The sequence below is a fragment of the Centropristis striata genome, chromosome 15, assembly GCF_030273125.1.
Source record: "Centropristis striata isolate RG_2023a ecotype Rhode Island chromosome 15, C.striata_1.0, whole genome shotgun sequence".
NCBI classification, from domain to species: Eukaryota; Metazoa; Chordata; class Actinopteri; order Perciformes; family Serranidae; genus Centropristis; species Centropristis striata.
In genome coordinates this window covers 25,990,218-26,010,735 of record NC_081531.1, presented here as the reverse complement: position 1 = coordinate 26,010,735, position 20,518 = coordinate 25,990,218, and the positions used below count along the sequence as shown (strand labels likewise).

Genomic DNA, 20,518 nt, shown 5'->3' with positions numbered 1-20,518 from the left:
TGGGGAAACCATGACATTTTATTTCTGGGTGCATTACGGTAATGGTTAAAAAATATAGAAAATATTATTTTAGCACAAAACAATGAATTGTGCCTCATTATAGCTGTATTGTTCATTCATATAAAAGTGAAATATATTTAGTTTAATAAAGTACGTCCTATTTAGTTAACAAAATTCTTAAATGTAGCAATTTGATTTCATCAACCTATTATATATATTAGATAGACGGCTGAAGGCCCGTGTGTGCGGTGTCCTCAGTGCTATCAGATGCCTTTGGCATCTCTGTAGAAATAATAGTGATAGAAAATAACACAACACACAACAGTTTCAATGTTTGACTTGGTCTTACATATCAAATCCCTTTAACCCAACCTGATTGTATAACTTGGTATATATGCTTCCTGTAGGGAAACTGGAAGTTATGATAAACATGACATGAATATACATAACATCTAATAGTGACATGTTGTTGGCTGGTGGCAGGTCACCATCTGTTTTAATCCATAGATATAATCCATAGAATAAAGTCAGTCAATAGTATTAGAAAAGGATATAGTTTGTTTTCTGTTATTTGGTCATACTTATCAGCTGCCCATTCCTTCACATCTGAGGTCCACTGTGACACTGTCTCATCTGATCACTGTAGCTGGTTTGGAGTTCCGCTTGCCTTGCAGTCTCATCAGTGAGTCTCTGACAGGAATGATAAAGTGTTACACAAACCTAATAAAACATTGGCCGGTGTTCAGCTGAAACAATCATGTTCTGGGATATTAAATAATGAATTTATCACCCTGATAGTCTACTACGACGGTGTATTAGGGCCATGTATGAAAAAATTTAATAAATAGGGACCCAGGGGAGAAGGGCCCAGCCACCATGGCGTTTCTACCCGCGGGATGTCTCCGCTTCTCCATGACTCACTCTGTTTTGGGTGTTTCATCATATCTCCCCTACTCCTCGTGCTCACACAGAGCGCTGTCTTCGACCCTCCTCTGCTCCACAGTTACAGTGTGTCACGTCCGTCTAAGCTTTCTTCACAGCAGCAGGTTTATTGTTCCCAGCCTTCATTCCTCATGGGTATTCTCATGTGATGTGTCTTTACATGTGCCATGGTGGCTGGGCTTGGGGAATCTTTATTCATCTCCAAAGTGTGTGTGTGTGTGTGTGTGTGTGTGTCTGTGTGTGTGTGTGTGTGTGTGTGTGTGTGTGTGTGTTTGTGCTTGCACTTGTGGTACCGGACGGACCCAGCGTGGACAAATATTACCCCCCTTTTGTTGTTCAGAGCCACAATAAAACAGATTTTAACTACAAGGCGAATCATATAAATAAAATATAAAACTTGTGGTGACACACTTGACTTTAATTAGTTATCTGTCTTGTGTGTCTTATCTGTCTCCCCTGCCCCTGAGCAGGAAACAGTTCACAGTATAAATACACAGTGCAGGTTGTATATTATTATATGTGCAGCTGTTTGTTAAACAGATAAAAACACTTGTTATTATTAGTGCATGTCTACAGCTGTTAAAGTGACTGGCAGCCTATATTTAGTGGAGTAACGTGTCCGAGTTTCTGGTTTATTCGCTTCTGTGCTTTTTGTCCCTCGTTAGTCGCCGTAGTTACGTCATCAGCCATGAGCAGCATGGAGGAGCTCTGAAGCTTTTTGACCTTCTGAAAATATTAATTTAAAGTAGTTTCGGTGAGTTTGTTCTTAACATTAAACTTCAGTGTCAGTCTGTATTAATCTTATAAACTGTATGTGTATTTTGTTTTCTTGCTGCTTTTGAATGAGTGCGGGTCGGAAGTCAGAGCTAACGCTAGCTTCATTTATAAACTGAATTTTCTTTGTTAACTGTGGTATTATGAGTATTTATATCCAATGATTTGTATAGTATATATGTGTTTTGTTTATGATATTCCATAACTGCAGCTATGCTGGCTGTTTTGTTTACTGCTAAATAGAGGCTACTGAGAAATGCATTGAGGAAACCTTTCAAATTAAATTATCTGACTCCAACACAAATCCTCACCTGTTTCTCTGCGCCGATCGTTTGATGGGGAATGATGAGCAGGAGACGTCCTAGTTCTCAGTTTAACTTCACTTTATTACAATACGTCAAGAAATTTGCAGTTTACAGAGTCTCTGGGTTCAAACTACATATCCTTGATTGCACATTAGGCTCATCAGATCATTAGGTCTGGACCAGACTACTTTCCTTGAACCCTTTTTTACAGAGGTTTTATAAAAAATGTAGGTAGATCTTTCCAGAAGCTGTCTCCTCTCGATCCGTTGATTTGGCATTTTATTCAATACGTGGACACGTCATGCCACCAAGCAGAGAAGACAGTTATCTTTCTGCTCAGCACATCATGTCTGTGACCTGACCTGTTAACAAAACTTTCAAAACACAAACTCCTGCCTTGATATGACCTGCAGAGATATTATTGGAGACACAGATTTTGCAAGAAACATTCACATAAAATATATCTTTTTGTCATGATATAATCTTACTCTAAATAGGGCAGAGGAAGTTTAAGCAGGTGGAGTAAACATGTATCTCTCCGTTGCAGGACAGAGAGATACAAAAGATCCTTCTCTCCTACAGCCATCAGGCTGTCTCATTCTAACAGAGATTCTACCAGACTAACTGAATTTACCCTTGGGGATAAAAAAAAAGTCATTTTGATTTGATTTTGATATAAATGTATTGAGTTTAATCATAGTTTAAAAAATATATTATCACGTGAGCATTGTAGCAAAGCATCTTGCATGATTAATCTATAAATGCACAGAGAGAGGATAGATACACAGTTAGTGAATTACGCATGCATTGATCGTGACCCCCATCCACAGAGACAGAATAACAGATTATTCTAACACTAGTTTATTACGATCTCATGATATTTGGTTTCAAAATAAGAGCATCTGAGCCTTCAGCTGGTCTTCATGTGTCAGATTATTACTGTATTTCTGTATTTCAGGGTTAAATACAGATTTCCAGGATGTCGGCGAATCGCATTTCAGTTCATGCCAAGTGGATCATCGGCCGAGTGATCGGGACCAAAATGATTAAAACTGTTAAAGTGAGAGTGACGCGGCTGGTGCTGGACCCGTACCTGCTCAAGGTGAGCCTGTTAAAACACTGCTGAGTTGAACAGGTGGATCTCATGTAGTTTTCTTTGCAAAGAAGAGAGTATACAGAAGAAGATCTTTCTGTATCATGTCCAGCAGAATGTTAGAAATGTTTTTCTTTACAGTTTAGCCACCAACATAAAATATTTTTTATTTTTCGTTGTTTTTTTCTCTTAAAATTTGGAGTGTTTTTTTAATTTTTCAAAAGCATCTGAGAAATATGACCCTTTTCTATTTACGTTTTTCTACATATTATAGTCTTATTTTTATTTTGGACACACTATACTTTGACCATTATTGGTGTGCCATTCTATGATTTTTTTTCTGACCTACTATAACATGGTTTTTCTTTTTGAAATATATGTATTTATGGACATTGTATACTATTTCCATTATGAACACACGATTCTACAGCATTTTTATTTTGGGCAATTTTGGTCAAATTATACGACTGACTTTTCTAAATAATATACTAGGGTGTTGTTGTTGTTGTTGTTGTTGTTGTTGTTGTTCTATTCGGTCATAGTATAATAATCGAAACAATATACTAGGTTGTTGTTGTTCTTAGAGATAAAATAGTATGTATATATATATATATATATATACATATTATTTGGACAAACTATAATATATATTTTTTTTTCAATTTTTGGAAATCCCAAAATCCCAATCATACGGTGTTTTTAAAAAAAAAAATGTTTTTGGACATTCTATATAGACCATTATCAACGTATTATTACAGCCTTTTTTGCAGTGTATCTATATTTAGATATAATTATATATTTTTCATTTATTGTTCATTTTACAACATACGACACAAAAATGTATTTAACATTTAAACATAACATTTTTCTTTAATGTGCAATATCTTGTGAAATACAAAATACTGTAAGGAAAAAAAACAAACTAAACAAAAAAACCCTATGTGCAATATTGAAAACACATGTCCAAATAAATGTCCAATATCAGCCATATAAGTATTTTAAGTATATATATAATGTGCATATGATGTATGTATATTATGTGTGTGTACATGTCTAATCTTTTATTTTTTATTTTTATATCTTCTAAACTCCTCTGTCTGTATCTGTAACCCATTGACGCCTGAAACTGTCTGTAAAACCTCTGGGCGATTTTAAAATCAGCCCCTAAAACCTGAAGTTTTTCTGGAAATTCAACAGAAGTGTCAACGCTTCTACTAAATAATAGATTTTTCAGCCTCTGTAGCAGATAGAAATTAAATTCACAAAGTATTTGAGAGCTTATACAAATACTACAAAACGACATATCCGCTTTCCAGGCTTCAATGGGTTAAGCTGCTGTGATGACTGAATTTATCCACTGCGGGATAGATAAATCTTATATTGATTTGCACACTTTGCTAAATAATTTGACAGTAGTTAAAGATTCTGCACAAATAATAAATTCACTCCCCATAGCTTCATGTAGGACATGATAAACCTCATCTATGATTTATTTCTGCAGTGTATTGCCATATTTCAATAAGTCTCATGTTGTCTTTTCTTCTCTGCAGTACTACAATAAGAGGAAGACCTACTTTGCCCATGATGCTCTGCAGCAGTGCACTATGGGAGACATCGTCCTCCTCAAGGCGCTGCCGGAGCGTCGGACCAAGCATGTGAAGCACGAACTGTCCGAGATAGTGCACAAAGTGGGCCGGGTGGTTGACCCGCTGACGGGGAAGCGAGTTGAAGGAATGGAGTTCATGGAGCCGCTGGCTGACCTGCAGACCGACCTGGGAGAGGAAGCCACGTTAACAGAGAAACTGCAGGAGCTAAACATCTCTGCTGCAGCTGATTCAGCACCACAAACTCACACATCATGATGGAAATCTGCATTTCTTTTTCTGCAGTAATGTTAAATGTCTCTGCATGTATGTTTCAGGTGTTAATGTAAATATACATTTCAATATAAATCAATTAATGTGAGCGTTTTTTTTTTTTTTTTTAAACTTTAGCTCAGTGTATAAAATGAGCTGCTGACACCTCTAGGACAGCGGTTCCCAAACTTTTTTAGCCGTGCACCCCCTTCTATGTCCCAACCGGGTTGACAAACCCCCAATCCCCCACACCTTCAAAAAACCCAAAATGTTTTATAGCCATATTAGCTCACCCATATAATAAAATAATCACTTTCACAACAATGAGCTCTCACATTTGAATTAATCTGAAACATTGTAAGACATTCATTCATTAACCGCTTATCTGCATTCGGGTCACGGCTAACACATAGAGACAGACACTCATTCACACCTACGGGCAATTTAGAGTCACCAATTAAACCCGCTGACATGGGAAACAACATGCAAACTCCACACAGAAGAGCTGCAGGCGGGAGGCGACCCTCTAGCTGTGAGGCGTAGACCACTACACCACCGTGTAGCCCCATTGTAAGACAGTTTCAATATAATGCAACAAAGCTATGCACAAGCTTCCACTTTTAAGAGCAAAGAGGATGATGACAGGCTCAGGATCAGAGGCAGAAAGCACATAAGTTGGGAAAATGTTATATTTTGAGCTGCGTTGAACAAAAATTGCAGCAAATTTAAATGAGCGTGGAGCTAACACAACGCCGTCATCATAACACTGGTTAAAAAAATGGAAGAAGATAACTCCTACGCTTCATTTTAAGATGAATTGCATTTTGAATAGCCTGCATTTATTTATTTAATATTACAGTTTTTGATTTTACATTTTGCAAGGGAAATGTTTATTTTCACTGCTTTATTGTGTGTGGGGGAAAAAATTTAATTATGTAATTATCAAACCGCCATTACATTTCTCTCGCGCACCCCCAGGGGTCCACGCACCACACTTTGGGAATCCCTGCTCTAGGATAATCACAGACTCAACCACAAACTAGAGACCTAGAGCATTCAGAGGATAGATGGCTTTCCACATTATATTGACAATAAGGTGCTTTCTCAGCAGGCAACACAACACAAGTGCTCAACATACAATTGCACAAAATACAGAAATCTACTAAATGTCAAAGTTTCTGAAACCAAACCACAGCATGGATTTTTCTGTGCTGTTCTAAAGGTCTCGGTGTCTGATTGTGGGATCCTCAATGGATTTTTCAACACTTTAATTGATTTTTGAGTAAACAAAAAGGTACAAGTTAGCCCCAAATCTGTATAATAAATGTTATCAACCCAGAAATTGCTTATAAGAACTAGTTGAGCATGAGAATGGACTTCAGGAAGCCTAACATTGACAAACTTTTTTTTTTGACTATGAAAATGCTAACGTTTTTTGACATATTTTACTTTACCATTTTCAATGTACTATTCTCCAGTGCTTTTTGGCAATTTTGGACAAATTAGAGTAAGACAATTTTTTTTACTTTTTGACCAGTGGTGGAAGAAATATTCAGATCCCTTACTTACTAATACCACACTATGAAATTAGTCCACGACAAGGAAAAGTCCTGCATTCAAAACTTACTGAAGTAAAAGTACAAAAGTGTCAGAAAATGTACTTAAAGTGTAAAAAGTAAAAGTATGTGTTATGCAGAATGGCAATACCAGGATTGTTTTACATATGACAAATATATTATTTGGTTATTATTATTGATGCATTTACATAAGCAGTGTTTTACTGTCGTCAAGGTAGGGATCACTTATCAATAATATGCTGTGATGAGGGTTAATTTATAAAAATTTGTAATTATTTTAAATTGTAAAAAGTAACAAGCTGTCAACTAAATGAAGTGGAGTAAAAAGTACAATATTTACCTCTAAAATGTAGTGAAGTAGTAGTATAATGTGTGGAAATACATGTTTGATTTTTTTCAACTTTGGGACATACCATGATATTAAGTTTTTCATAGATATATATATATTAATTTGCAGATTTCAACTTTTGTTTTATGCACTTTTATTTGTCAATAGCTTTTATTCATTTATATCTGTAAAATAACTAAAAAATTTTTTTTACTTTAATATTACAGTAAGTGTTTGGCAACTTTTGCTGCCAGACTTTTTACTTTTTTATGACTTTTTACGTTTTTTTTTAACATTCAATTTTAAGTTTTACTAAAAAAAGTTACCTGAATTTTCATCAACATTCAAGACCAATAAGCAATTAAATAATACTGTAAAAAAAATCTATAATGTCCCATTATATCAATTTACAGATTTCAACTTGTATTTTATGGTTAATATTTGTAATGAAAGTAATTTACCTTTTTTAAATTGCGTTTTCACTTAATGTAGAAAAAATAACCCTGTAAAATAATTTAATTTATTATAATTTCCAATTTTCCATTTCTGAAAAAAAAAAAACCTTTTATTTACAGTGCAGTAAAGAAAGGACAAACTATCCTATTACCATTAAAAATATACTATTCTGTCGTTGGTCGTGTCTGACACAGTGCTGAGCTGCATCTCAGATTAATCTTCAGGTTCCAGTCATCTATCACTGTGATCTGCTGTCTGAACATCCCCAGCTCAGGATGAGCAGGTTAATGAAGAGCAGGTGGAAAATAAAAAGTTATGTCTCTGCTTCATTAACCCATGAAACCACTGCGTTCACACTCTAACCTGCCCCGCCGGTTAACACACTAACAGCCCAGCGTTGACTGATTCCGGTACATAAAGTTAACACGGGGTTACGTTAGTGTAGGTAGCGTCAGCTGCACCGGGATCAGCCAGTCTAGCGCCTCCAGGAGCTAACAGCTTTCAAGGGAAAAGATGGCGACCCGAGTCCTTCAAAGAGTCGGCAATGGACTTAAACAGTCGAAAAACGGGCTTCAGACGAACGGACAGGTCACGGTTATCGTAAGGTTAGACTTTTAAAAGTGGTATCTGCTAACACACCTGTAAAAAAAAGTTGCTATTTAAATCATTTAAGCGTCTGCAGAGTTTGACACCGACGGTAAAACTCTGGTATGCTAAGTGGCTAAGCTAACGCTAACGTAAGGACGTTGGCTACGTTTACGTAGTTAGCATTAGCCTGTTAGCTCCAAACTTGCTAACTTTATGCTAAGGCTAATTATCACCCTGCAGCGTTAGAAAGTTGTGAAACAAGTTGAGTTAGTGGGTTATGTTGCCAGCTTAATAAGTCAGTTTGTGGACGAACTGTTGCCACGTACATAAAGTATAAAACAGAGTTTTCTGTCAGTCCCAAACTTCAAGGTCAACATGTAATGAATCGCTGCACAACTTGTTTTGATTAGTGGATGACCCAGTTTCTTTTTGCCTCAGGTGTTTGTGTGCTACGCCGAGCTGTGTATAAACGTTTGAAATGTTGTGATTATATCTCACAATAGTAACATGGTTTAGCAGAAATATAACAGCGTTTAATGATCTGGGTAAACTAATATCTGTGTTTGCGTCAGTTGGCAAACTCTCAGCTTCTTGATAAACAACACAGCATGGGCTGCTTGTTGCCACTTTTAAATTCTGATCATTATCAGAAAATCAATTGCTGTTCCTGTGTGAAGGCTGCTCAGAGTCCATGCAGACTAATCCTGTGGTTATGTGAAGTATGTTCAGCTTAAAGCCTTCTCTGTTGCCTCTGAGCTGCAGCTTCGTTTGCAATGAATGAGTTTGACAGCCTTAAGATATTTGTGCAAAGTACTTAGTTTGCTGCAGACATTGCATACTAATATGCAACATAACCTTGTTGTTTACACTGTTCTCCAGTCTTATTAAGAGGCACAATGCAGCTTTATTTATATAGCACATTAAATCAAAAGTTCAACTTTTAATGCTTTACATTAAAGTACAGCTGCAACAATTATTCGATGAATCAATTATTAAATTAATCATTAACTATTTTGATAATCGAAATATTGGTTTGAGCAGTTATTTTAAAGACAATAAGTCCAAATTCTCTGATTTCAGCTTCTTCAGTGTGAATATTTCTGGTTTCTTTGTTCCTTTATGACAATAAACTGAATATCTCTTTGGTTTGTGGACAAAACAAGAGATTTAAGGACGTAATTTTGTAGTTTGGGAAACACTGATATTTTTCAACATTTTATTGACCAAACAACTAATCGATTAATCATTTAAATAATCTACAGATGAATTGATAATGAAAATAGTCGTTAGCTGCAGCCCTACATTAAAGTCATACCTCTACAAGTCTAGTGGTGGAAGAAGAATTCAGATCCTTTACTTCAGTAAAAGTACTAATACCACACTGTGAAATTAAAAAGGCTGTATTGACTTATTACTAAAAAAAACTATTTTGTCCTCCTAGCCATCTGACTGTACAATAGCTCTCAGTCAGGGCAGTGAGGACAATAGACAATGGGCAATTTCATTCTCTGTTTTGTACTATTCTTTTGCACTATTTTTTGCAAATGTTTAATTTATCTGCACTTTATTTAATTTCCTGCAATGTGTAATTTCCCAGTTAAAGTAAAATTTCTCTACAAATGTTTAATATTTTAGCCAATATTTTCATTTAAATTCAGGTTTATCATAGGGCAATTATTCATAGGTTAAATTTAGGCATGGAAAAAGTAAATAAAAACAAAACATACATGCATAAAATACAGGTTTATCTAAAAGGGTCAACTAAAAGTTATGAAAAGTGTATATATATATATATGCATACATATAAATAAAATAAGATTAGAGAATAGAAAATAGACAAATTAGCTATGAACATGAATTTGCATTTGTAATAAACACCACAGCACTAATTTATAAAAAAAATCAAATAAATAAATATCATATAACATCAGCAGGAAATTGCATTTATTCCATATGAAATCTTTATGATCAAAGCACTTTTAAGTCTCATTTTAGTTATAGACAAAGATGGAGACTCATGAAGTAAGTTTAGGGTTTTTTCCCATCATTGGACTTTGCTATCGTATTATCATTATATAAGTAGCATTAAATAGTCTTAAAATGATAATAATATTGTTTATTGCAATTATTTCTGGGACAAAATATCCAACAAAATATGGTTATCGTGAAGGGCCTAGTTTATTCTCCTTTTGTCAGTGAGCTGAGCAGAAGTGTACTGAGGAGCCAAACCATAAAGATCTTTCTATAATTACAGTTGTTCAGGCAACATAATTATATGCTGCACTACTTGGTGAGGTTTTCTGTTGTTGTTGACGCTTATTTCTTCCCTGTGTAGCAAAAGAAGAGGTCAGACTGTTTGTGTTTTGTTTCAGGAGCCTGTCAGCTTTCCGTGAGGACAGCTGGTTCAAGTCCCTTTTTGTCAGAAAGGTTGACCCCCGAAAAGACGCACACTCCCACCTGCTCGCCAAGAAGGAAGACAACAACCTGTACAAAATACAGTGTAATGTATTGCTTGTGACTTGCTGTGTTTTTCTGGTGAAAAAAAACCCTTACTAAATGTTTCTCATGTATTTTTCCTTGAATAATCTCATTAATAATTGGTTAGATTGTGTGTTATTGACTCATGTTTTGTGGTTTTCTTGCAGTTCACAATGTGAAGCCTGAGTGCCTCGATGATTACAATGAACTCTGGTGAGTCTCCTATCTGACTTTTATGTGATGTCGTCTCCTCTTTTATCATCTTTTTATTGTATTATTGTCTATATTGCTTCTACCTATTTATTTGAATTTCTGTGTTTGTGAATACAGATTTATTTCTTTATTTTCCTGATAAATATTACTTGTGCATTTGCTATGCTGTCTGCTATGATTTTGCATCTTCATTTCCTTGTATTAATTTTACCCAGATTTTGTCTTCACTTTTTAACATCTAAATTATTATAATTATTTAGAGGTCTTGAAAGTAGAAGAAAAGGGTTGCACACTCTAGGTCTATATGCCTTTCTATTTTTATTTGATAATATTTTGGTTTTGAACTACCAACAAATGTCATTATCACTTAATCTGCTGAATATTTATTCATTTATTTACTTATATTATTTAGAAAGTACTTATTATTTATTAATGTGTGTATGAAGATATTGAAAAGTTCAGTTCAGAGTGTACAGTACAGTTCTCTGTGTTTTGTCCAAAGATAAGTTGAAAGCCCAGAAATATTCAAGTTCATACAGAACAGAAAGCAGCAACAAGTTCTCTAATTTAAGAAGCTGGAAGCAGCTTTTTCATGTAAATGCATGATTATTGTTGTGAATTCATTCTTTATTTATTGATAAATCAACTGATCCTTTTATCACTACTGTCTGTGTTTTTTCAATCACATTTCATTCACACCTGTTTTGTCCAAACATAACTTGGTTGTTGGGCCGAAGCGATATCATATAAATAGAGAAATGTATATGGAGCCAGAGTGTGCAACTTCCAGTGATCAGACCTCATCAAAATTCTTGATGTGCATTTCTTTTCTACGTTCATTTAAAGTCTTGTCTGGCAGATAGTTCGGTAAGCAGTAGTTTTTTTAAAACACATTTTTTTGTACATGTTTGTGCATCTTCAGTGCGGATGTCTTGCCTTCCATTCATGCTGACCCTGAATACCCCTGTGAGCTCGTGGGCACCTGGAATACGTGGTACGGAGAGCAGGATCAAGCAGGTAACATCATGCATCGAGCGCCATCACGTTTCAAGGTCACTACACATGTGCAAGTCATAAACCTGTGTGTACATTTAGATTCGACTGATTAATTGGTTCAAGCAGGTAGTCTAAATGAAACTCAAACTTCCTTTCCAAGAGAGAAAACGTATTATAACTACAATTAAAAGACACAGACGTTAGTGCTCAAAGTATCAGTTGATTAACTTCGCAACAGAGAAATAACCAACAACAATAATCACACAGAATCTGTTGCTGCTTTCTGTTCTGTATCATTGTAAATTTAATATTTAAAAACGTAAAAGTTCCAAAAAGTTTCTTGAAAAATATGTCTCATTGAGCTGCAAACTACTTTTTTCTCTCAGTTTGCTGCTGCTGCTGCAGCTGCTGGGGAATAGAATGAAAAATATTACTATTTCTTCTTCATGTTTCACAATAAGGATGTAAAAAATGCACTTTTGACTTTTATATTTTAGTTAATTATAGCTTTGACTGTATTTCACTGTTCTTGGCTGCCGTCCATTTTGTCCGTGTGGTGTGGCGTTTTCCATTCCTCAGTCATGATCCGCCTCTAATGTTACAGCACAGTAATATTAGCAGAGGTTAAAGGCTGCATAAATAAAACACTTTTGCACTGTGAGCAGTGGGGAAATGATAAACAGTATTACGTTCTGAGGGATTTTGTTTCAAACTGTAGGAAACCTGGTTTTCTTGCTCTCTGATAGGATGCTATCTGTTTCTTACCTGTATGTCCCTGGTCTGAGAAATGAGCAGTTTTAAGTTGTTGGTGTATTTTTCACCTTGGTTCCAGTACATTATCACCCTGCATTGTGGTGTTGATCTGAGGGCTGTACCATGAAGCAAGGTGTGTTAACAATGTACAGTGCTTAACAAATGTATTAGCCCACTGGTTTATGCCACAGCCGTCCTAAATTGACAGCATTAGTAATTACAAAAATATTTTTTTATCTTTCTGTAATGGTTAATACAGCAGTATGTAGAAGCTCTTCAAACTAAATTCTATTTTAATGCTAGATATAATTATTATTGTTATCCATGAATTTTCAAATTTACTGTTTTACAAAACAACTGTAAAAATAGTAAAACACATATTTCTTGATTAAGATGTCAGATTATAGTGATTTACTTACATTTCTGAACAGAAAAATTAGTTCTAGTGGTTAAATGTTCTGCTTGATTAATTTCTGACTTCTCAGAGAAGCCCAGTGAGCCGGCTCACATCGGGCTATAAAAAGGTGAATTCACTTTGTTATGTGCCAAAAAAATCACAATAACATTTTAGTTTTAAACAAGCTTTTGAAAGATTTCTGAATTATTTATGTTTTCTCATTACCACAGTCAGTTTCCTGTTTCGAGGTTCTGTTTTTTAACCGGACTAGATCACCATGTTTTTGTTTCAAGTTGAAATCGGCAGTAAAGCATCTTTGGTACAGCCCTCTGGTGTAGCTGAATCCTATCATACCACTATGTCGTGGCATAGAAGAGTAAACACTTTTCTACATGATAGGAAGAAATTTTGCCCCATGAATATGTTAATCTACATTGAAGCAGCCAGTCAGAAACTTCCATTTTACCCGCTGTAATTGTGGTGGTAAGATGATTTCCTGTTAAGTTGACTTCATGTTTGCTGCACTCAAACTCATCATAACCGCTCAGATCACAGGTGTTCTAGCCAGAGTAATTATTAAACTGCAGTTGCTGATTTAAAATAATACAGACACAGCAAGAATATATATTTATATATTCGAGGGCTGCATTATTTTTGGCTCTTCCTCTCCTTCTATTCTAGTTCACCTGTGGAGATATCGGGGAGGATACCCGGCTCTCACCGATGTCATGAACAAACTCAAACAGAATAAGGTAACGGGTGCTCGGGTTAGTTCAGTTTACTGGCAGTTTGTGACCTGTAGGCCACTTTTTCTGGAAATGCACCCTCAACTTAGACCCTCAGAACATTTGTCCACCCTTTTTATTTCACCGTCTTTATGTGTGATGTTCCAGCTGTTTGGTGTGTTTGTAATTTTGGTGCAGTAATCTTTAAAGTTTATTTACAGAAATGCAGTTTTATACTGTAAACAAGGTAAGTGCAGTTATCGGATACAATCAAGCCTCATACATGTTGTATAATCTTAAGATGTTGGGAGAGTTTTTTATTGTTTATTTGTGTTGATTTTAGTCTGAAGTCCTTCCAAAGAATAACTTTTCTAAACTTTAAAAACGCAACATGAATGAAATGAAAATGAGCTCAAATATATTATATATATTATATTTTTAAATAGCCATAATTGCCATACATTTTGGGTTTAGTTAGAACATCCTAAAAGGTGGTTATCAAAACTTTCTCAATGATGCCAAAAAAACTAATCATGCTCCAACAAAAGTAACCCAGATTACTTGAGATGTAATGGCAGAATTAATCACAATCTCAATTCACACAAATTCCACCTAAAATGACAATATCTGATAATAAAAGAGCCTTTTGTGTGTGTGTTGGTACTGGATGCTAACCTCTCACAACAGATGAAAGAGTTTTGAGTGTTCTCTTACTGATCCAGGTGTTAAAAACATAGATGCACCTAAACATTCTTCAACCAGCGCAGCTGACTTACTGTCTTCTTAATGGTTGTATCTGACCAGAGTTGAATATGTTTGCAGACTCACTGAGTGCTGTGCTGCTGTTGTTTGTCGTTGCTGTAGGAGTTTACAGACTACAGGAGAGAGCGCGGGAAGATGCTGCTGTCTCGTAGGAACCAGCTGCTGCTGGAGTTCAGCTTCTGGAACGAGCCGGTCCCGCGTCCAGGACCCAACATCTACGAGCTCCGGTCGTACCAGCTCAGGGTAACTACAGAGAACCAGCTTCCTCCCATTGTGCATAAATGTGTGCAACATATTTGACCCTTTTCTCTCCGCTCTTTACATTTTTATTTCAGCCAGGAACCATGATCGAGTGGGGGAACTACTGGTAAGACATAACTTTTGTTAAATGTATTATTAGAAAGCCTGAGAAGCTCTTAAACTTTCTCCCTATATTGCTGTTATTACAGAGCTACCATTGTTATTATTATTATTATTATTATTATTATTATTGTTATGATCATTCAAACATTCCCTCACTACTATTTTATTGGTTTCACAGATTGTAGCAGATGAGTCGACGGTACTTTTTAATGTATGCATGACTCCTTAAAGCATGACGAAAGATAAATCGCACATTGTTTGCAAATCTCAAGCATAATTGACCCTGTATTTAATATACATACAAATCTAAATTGGTTATGACGATTGGAAAATGTGCCTGTTTCAACAATAATACAAACTAAACAATCCTTAAAACAATTCTGGGATCAAAATTTTATGTTTTGGACGGTTGGGATTTTTTGTGAATGTCAGATTTATTATTTAAAAAACCTGCAAATTTGCACCGACGGTTTAATTGATGCAACACTTTTATTGTTTTATTGTTGGTGTTTTTAAAAAAATGATTTTTCTGTAACCAAACTGTGTGCTGCTCTGCAGGGCGCGGGCCATCGAGTTTCGTCAGCACAACCAGGAGGCGGTTGGAGGCTTTTTCTCCCAGATTGGAAGTCTGTACACGGTGCACCACTTATGGGGTGAGCAAAATTTATACAGACTTTACAAAAGTGTAAAAATAGAGCTTGCTTATGGAAAAAATCCTGGATATACCCCTGCTTAGACCTGGGGCCAGATTCACAAAGCATTCTTGAGAAAAAAATGCTTCTTAATTGCCACTTTTTTCTTAACTTTGCACTGTCTCCAAAATTTAAGAAGATTTGATATTCATGGAAAAAATTCTCATCTTTTCTTTAGTTTTTTTCTCAACTTTCTTCTTAAGTTTTTTCCTAAGATAGAACTTGAGAACAAATGAGATTCTTGAAAACAAAGTTCTTACATTTCTTCTCAACTTTAAGAGACTTTAAGAGAAGCCCTCAGCAGTCTTAAAACAGCTACAGTGATAATATTTAGTTTAGCCCTAGACAATGTGTTAACAAATATTGTTCATTGAAGTTGGTCAGAGTATTTTTTTGTGAATTTATCAAGTCTTATTTTGGCAGTTGACATATAATTGAAATGTCCTTTCAGTCTGTATACCTAGTTGACACTACAATGTACTCTTAGTAAATCACAGAGGCAGTTGTTGTATTTGATACTACTTCATTAATGATCTAGTGATCTTAAGATAAAAATCTAAGAAGGTCCTAACTGAGAAAAGCTAAGGAGTTCCTAAGACATACGACAATTCTTAAGGGGGAAAAAATGGTGAATAGCGTTTAAGAACGTTCTTAGGAACATCCTATTTTTTTCTTAAGAATTTTATTAAATTTTATCTTAAGAACACTTTTGTGAATCCGGCCCCTGATCTGTTTGGGCCTTCCAAGGTTTATTGATTTTGTCTGATAAATAATATTCATAGGGTTGCACAGTTAATTGAAATTAATTTTACAGAAATTGCAGCATTAAAGAATCACACCATGATCATTTAAATATATTTTTAATGAAAATGAGGATAATGATGCAAAAATAGATGTGTTAGACTGGTGAAGCTCTTATTATTATTGTTTGGTCATTAACTGACCTGTCAGTTTGAGTATCCCTTCTGTATTGGGCATTTTCTCCACAAGAATGTGTAAGTCTTTCTAAGTCAATCAGTATTACTTAATTCAAATCTTTATGAATTCAGTGGGTCAAAGCAGCTATTCTCGACCTTGGGGTCGGGACCCCAATTGGGGTCGCGAGATGATTTCTGGGGGTCGCCAAATCATTTTGGAAGTCAGCTCTGTCTCCACTGTGTTAAAGTGTTAATGTGTTTTAGTCATTTTGTGTCTTTTTTTTGTCATTTTGTGTCTTTTTTTTGTCATTTTGTGGTCACTTTGTGTCTTTTTGGTAATTTTGTTTCTTTTTTTGGGTAATTTTGTGTCTCTTTTGGTCATTTTGTGTCTTTTTTTGGTCATTTTGTGGTCAATTTGTATGTTTTTTGGTCATTTTGTTTCCTGTTTTTGGTCATTTTGTTTCTTTTTTGGGTGATCTGAACTGTGCGTGTGAGATTCTGTTCAGTGTGCGGGGGTCGCGGACAACGTGCATGTTAAATTGGGGGTCGCGACTCATAAAGGTTGAGAACTACTGGGTTATAGAGTACAAAAACCTAACAATATCTTTTCTCTTTCAGCGTACAAAGACCTTCAGTCCAGAGAAGACACCAGAAACTCGGCCTGGCGGCGTGAAGGCTGGGACGAGGTCGTTTATTACACAGGTCAATCTCTGTCTTCTGTCTGTATTTTTGGGAAAATGCTAAGTTTTAGTTTAGTTTTTGTTAGTTTTAGTGTTACTTTTAGTTTTTTTGTAATGGGGGATTTGTTGGGTGCCAGATTAAAAAAAGTCACAATAAATGTTGCCTTTATTTCCTTTGTCTGATCCACCTCAGCCCCAATACGTTTATTAAGTCATAAAACCAGATAGATTGAATTTATCCATATCAACCAAAAACGTTTACGTATGAAAAAAGTTGACGAAAACGAGGGACATTTTCACTATAATTTCAGTTAGTTTTAGTTAGTTTTGTAACCACATAATACAGTTTCAGTTAGTTATCGTTTTTTTTAAAATCTCGTTTTTCCTTTTCTTTCAGTTACCTAAATTTTTTGGGGGAATTCTAGTTTTCGTTATTTCGTTAACCATAATAACCTTGGTTGTGTGTAAACAAAACTGCATGAGAGAGAAGTGTTTGTAACACCCTTGTTTCTCCCTCACCCTGCAGTCCCTCTTATTCAGCACATGGAATCCAGAATAATGATTCCCATGAAGAATTCGCCCCTGAAGTAACGACGAGCAGCGAGGGAATCTCTCCACGGATCGCCACCCATCAAAGCGTGCACTGCCGGGGACGTGTTGTGTCGGTTTTTCTTTTCTTCTTCTCTGTTTCTTTAATCCAGTTTTCTGTGTGGGCCTAGAGAGTCTTATTTCAGATGATGAGGTTTTAAACGGTTCTCTGTTACAGCAGTCACTGTGTTACTGATCCATGAAATGCTTTGTGTAGATAAATATAATCTGACACGCCCCCTTCTCTTCAAATATTTTAAAGGGTCAGATTTTCATTTATTTCTTCATCATGATCAGTGTTTGAGTGTTCAGGTACCAGGAGGAGATCAAACATTTAACAGTTCTGGTGCTGGTCACGGGCTCAAAATGTCTGAAAAAATTGTCTTAATGAAAAATGACTTCTTGCACTATTATTAATAACTAATACAACAACAGAAACAGAAAAAGTGCTGCAGAGCTCACTGCCAGTTAGAAAATATCTTTAAATATTCCAGGTGATTTTACAAAAAGAGCAAGATGTTTACAAATCAGTATTTAAACGGACATTATATCTGAGGGTTGGAGATATAATCATTAAAGGTTTAAAGTCAACAAAAAAATGTGGCTTAATGTTTACACGGTTTTGATCCAGCCAGAAAAATAATTTGGCTGGATGAAAGGATTCATAACGTTACGGTTATGGAGACGTACAGAAATTAAAGTCCAGTTCTTCTTTAGTTCTTGAATCCAACAAAAACAGTCACTAAAACTGATAAACTGACCACATCTTTATTTTTACTTTTCTGACTTTAACATCATGACACATCTGGCTCTTCCAGCTGTGGAGAGGGGGACAAGATGATACAAATAATTACATTTTCCTTAATTAATTTCTGCACAACTAATGATTATCTACACACTGCTGTACACTGACTAGTTTGATCTGTTCCCTCTATCGATCAATGAATGCCAACCAGCTGATTGTGTGCTCTAAATGAGATTAATGTTTTTTTATTAACAGTCACATTGTAGATATACATAGTGCGTTTATTGACCGAGACAGAGATATATCGGTCCTGTATTTGTAAATGAAGTTTGGTGTTCTCAACTATCTGTTGATTTAAAAAAAAAAAAAAAAAAAAAAGTAGAAAGGAAAGGAGTAACATCTCATGTGAATTGCAGTGCTTTAATAAGATTAGTTGTACATATTGAATTAAACTTCTGATTAAAATTTAAAAAAACCCACCTGACTCTTTTCATTATTTATTTGGGAAATGATGGTACGAGCACAATGGTACAAAGGATTAGTAAGTGAAACAAAAAAAGATTGAGAAGTTAAAAAAAAATGTATTTTTTGTTGTTTTATTTAGAATTAATTTGGTGAAGGACTTAACATGTGAGTTCTAGCAACTGACACTTTTTTAAAATTAAAATCAAGGTAGTCAAAATAATTTCAACTAAAATAACAATTTTAATTATGGGGTACATTTAAGAAATTCAGTTTTATGGAAAGGATCCTATAAGATACAAAGGTAAAAAATAGTGCATAAATTGACATTTTTTACTGTCAAAAATGGGTAATTGAAATAACTAGTTACATAATTATAATTTTATATATAATTAAGTTTCCAAAAACTAGTAAAATATGGGCAATCATAAAACATGTATTTCATTTCTACATTTGTTAACATCTGGAAACAGTGAAATATATTCTATTATATTTTTTGGAAAAATAAAAATAAAATTATAGAACTGGATGTAACCCTCTTATATGTTGCAACCTTTGTTCACATTTGCAACATTAAAATTCTTTATTGAGCATGATAGTGTTTTTGAAAGTAAAAAAGATTCAAAATCACATTTTATGTTGGACGAAAGGACTAAAAAAGACACTAAATGACCAAAAAAAGACACAAAATGAGGAGACAAAATGACCAAAAAAAACCCACAGAAGACATAAAAATGACTAAAAAAGACACAAAAGGACAAAAAAAAGACACAAAATAACAAAAAAAAGACACAAAATGACCAAAAAATACACAGAATAACAAAAAAGACACAAAATGAGGAGACAAAATGACCAACAAAACAAACCCAAAATGACTAAATAAGACACGACAAAAGACACAAAATGACCAAAAAAGATACACAATGACTAAAAAATACACAAAATGACCAAAATTGTTACGCTAAACACACAAGACACATAAAATAGAGTGACACTAGAATAAAAACCAGAGTTGGATGACAGGATCACACACAATCACAAGATCACATTTATGTTGTTTTGTTTCTTTGTTTCTTTTTGGTTCAAAATGTTGATCCAGTAAGTCAGAATAAAAAATAAATTATTATTTGGTCGTATATGTGAGGTTGAGCTGAAAAAAATATACCAACATGGCATTTAAACATTTTTAAGTGGTGTATACAGGCAGGATGAAAAGGATTCAAACATGGACCAAATAGCCCAAAACTCCATTGAGTTAAGTACAATTTTGGAAACCAAGTGTCAACGGGTACAAAAGGTGACGTAACGAGCCCAGTCTGCGCGTCGTCTTGGGTGTGACTTGTGCTGCCTTCACTGTATGTCGGAAATCAAAAGAACCCTTTTCAGCACACAATGGGCGTCTCTAATAAGCTTGTGATCATTGCAAAACGTTTTTTGGTGTATTACACTTGGGAAAGGCAGTTTGTGTCCCCAAGATCGAAATATAAATTGATATAAATATCAAAAGATGTTTTTCTTTGGTAGATATCGTTGCAAAATACACAACATTATCATTTAAATATATTTTTCAATGAAAATTAGAATAAGATGCAAAAATTATTATTCCCTTCAATATTGTGAAACATATTGTAATAACAATATAAGTAAAAAAAATAATCACAATTAGATTGTTTCGCCCCAAATCCTGCAGCCCTAATAAACAGGTTAACATGGATTCTGATCATGAAAAAAATACAAAATTATAATAATGTAAACTAACTAAATTATTTGAAAAAAACTTTGAACAGGAGAATACTTTTTGCAATAAAATAATAACGACGAGTATTAA

At 34.9% G+C, this 20,518-nt stretch overlaps 2 protein-coding genes across 2 annotated transcripts; both read left to right on the top strand.

Moving 5' to 3' along the window:
- Positions 1 to 1,550: 1,550 nt before the first annotated feature.
- On the top strand, positions 1,551 to 5,294 carry mrps17 (mitochondrial ribosomal protein S17). Its single transcript, XM_059351884.1, has 3 exons — positions 1,551 to 1,696; positions 2,980 to 3,123; positions 4,665 to 5,294. The coding sequence occupies exons 2-3, from the start codon at positions 3,001 to 3,003 to the stop codon at positions 4,974 to 4,976; spliced, it is 435 nt and encodes a 144-aa protein (XP_059207867.1). The 5' UTR covers positions 1,551 to 1,696; positions 2,980 to 3,000; the 3' UTR covers positions 4,977 to 5,294.
- A 2,448-nt stretch (positions 5,295 to 7,742) lies between these two features.
- On the top strand, positions 7,743 to 18,658 carry LOC131986722 (protein NipSnap homolog 2-like). The gene is made up of 10 exons (XM_059351819.1): positions 7,743 to 7,936; positions 10,292 to 10,419; positions 10,565 to 10,610; positions 11,533 to 11,627; positions 13,438 to 13,508; positions 14,346 to 14,486; positions 14,579 to 14,610; positions 15,165 to 15,259; positions 16,834 to 16,917; positions 17,422 to 18,658. The coding sequence occupies exons 1-10, from the start codon at positions 7,845 to 7,847 to the stop codon at positions 17,484 to 17,486; spliced, it is 849 nt and encodes a 282-aa protein (XP_059207802.1). The 5' UTR covers positions 7,743 to 7,844; the 3' UTR covers positions 17,487 to 18,658.
- The last annotated feature ends 1,860 nt before the right edge of the window (positions 18,659 to 20,518 follow it).

Coding starts and splice junctions, on each gene's coding strand:
- mrps17 (XM_059351884.1), top strand. CDS start 3,001: ATGTCGGCGAATCGCATTTCAGTTCATGCCAAGTGGATCATCGGCCGA. Junction 3,124..4,664: donor TGGACCCGTACCTGCTCAAG/GTGAGCCTGTTA, acceptor TCTTCTCTGCAG/TACTACAATAAGAGGAAGAC.
- LOC131986722 (XM_059351819.1), top strand. CDS start 7,845: ATGGCGACCCGAGTCCTTCAAAGAGTCGGCAATGGACTTAAACAGTCG. Junction 10,611..11,532: donor GATGATTACAATGAACTCTG/GTGAGTCTCCTA, acceptor GTGCATCTTCAG/TGCGGATGTCTTGCCTTCCA. Junction 14,487..14,578: donor TCCGGTCGTACCAGCTCAGG/GTAACTACAGAG, acceptor TTTTTATTTCAG/CCAGGAACCATGATCGAGTG.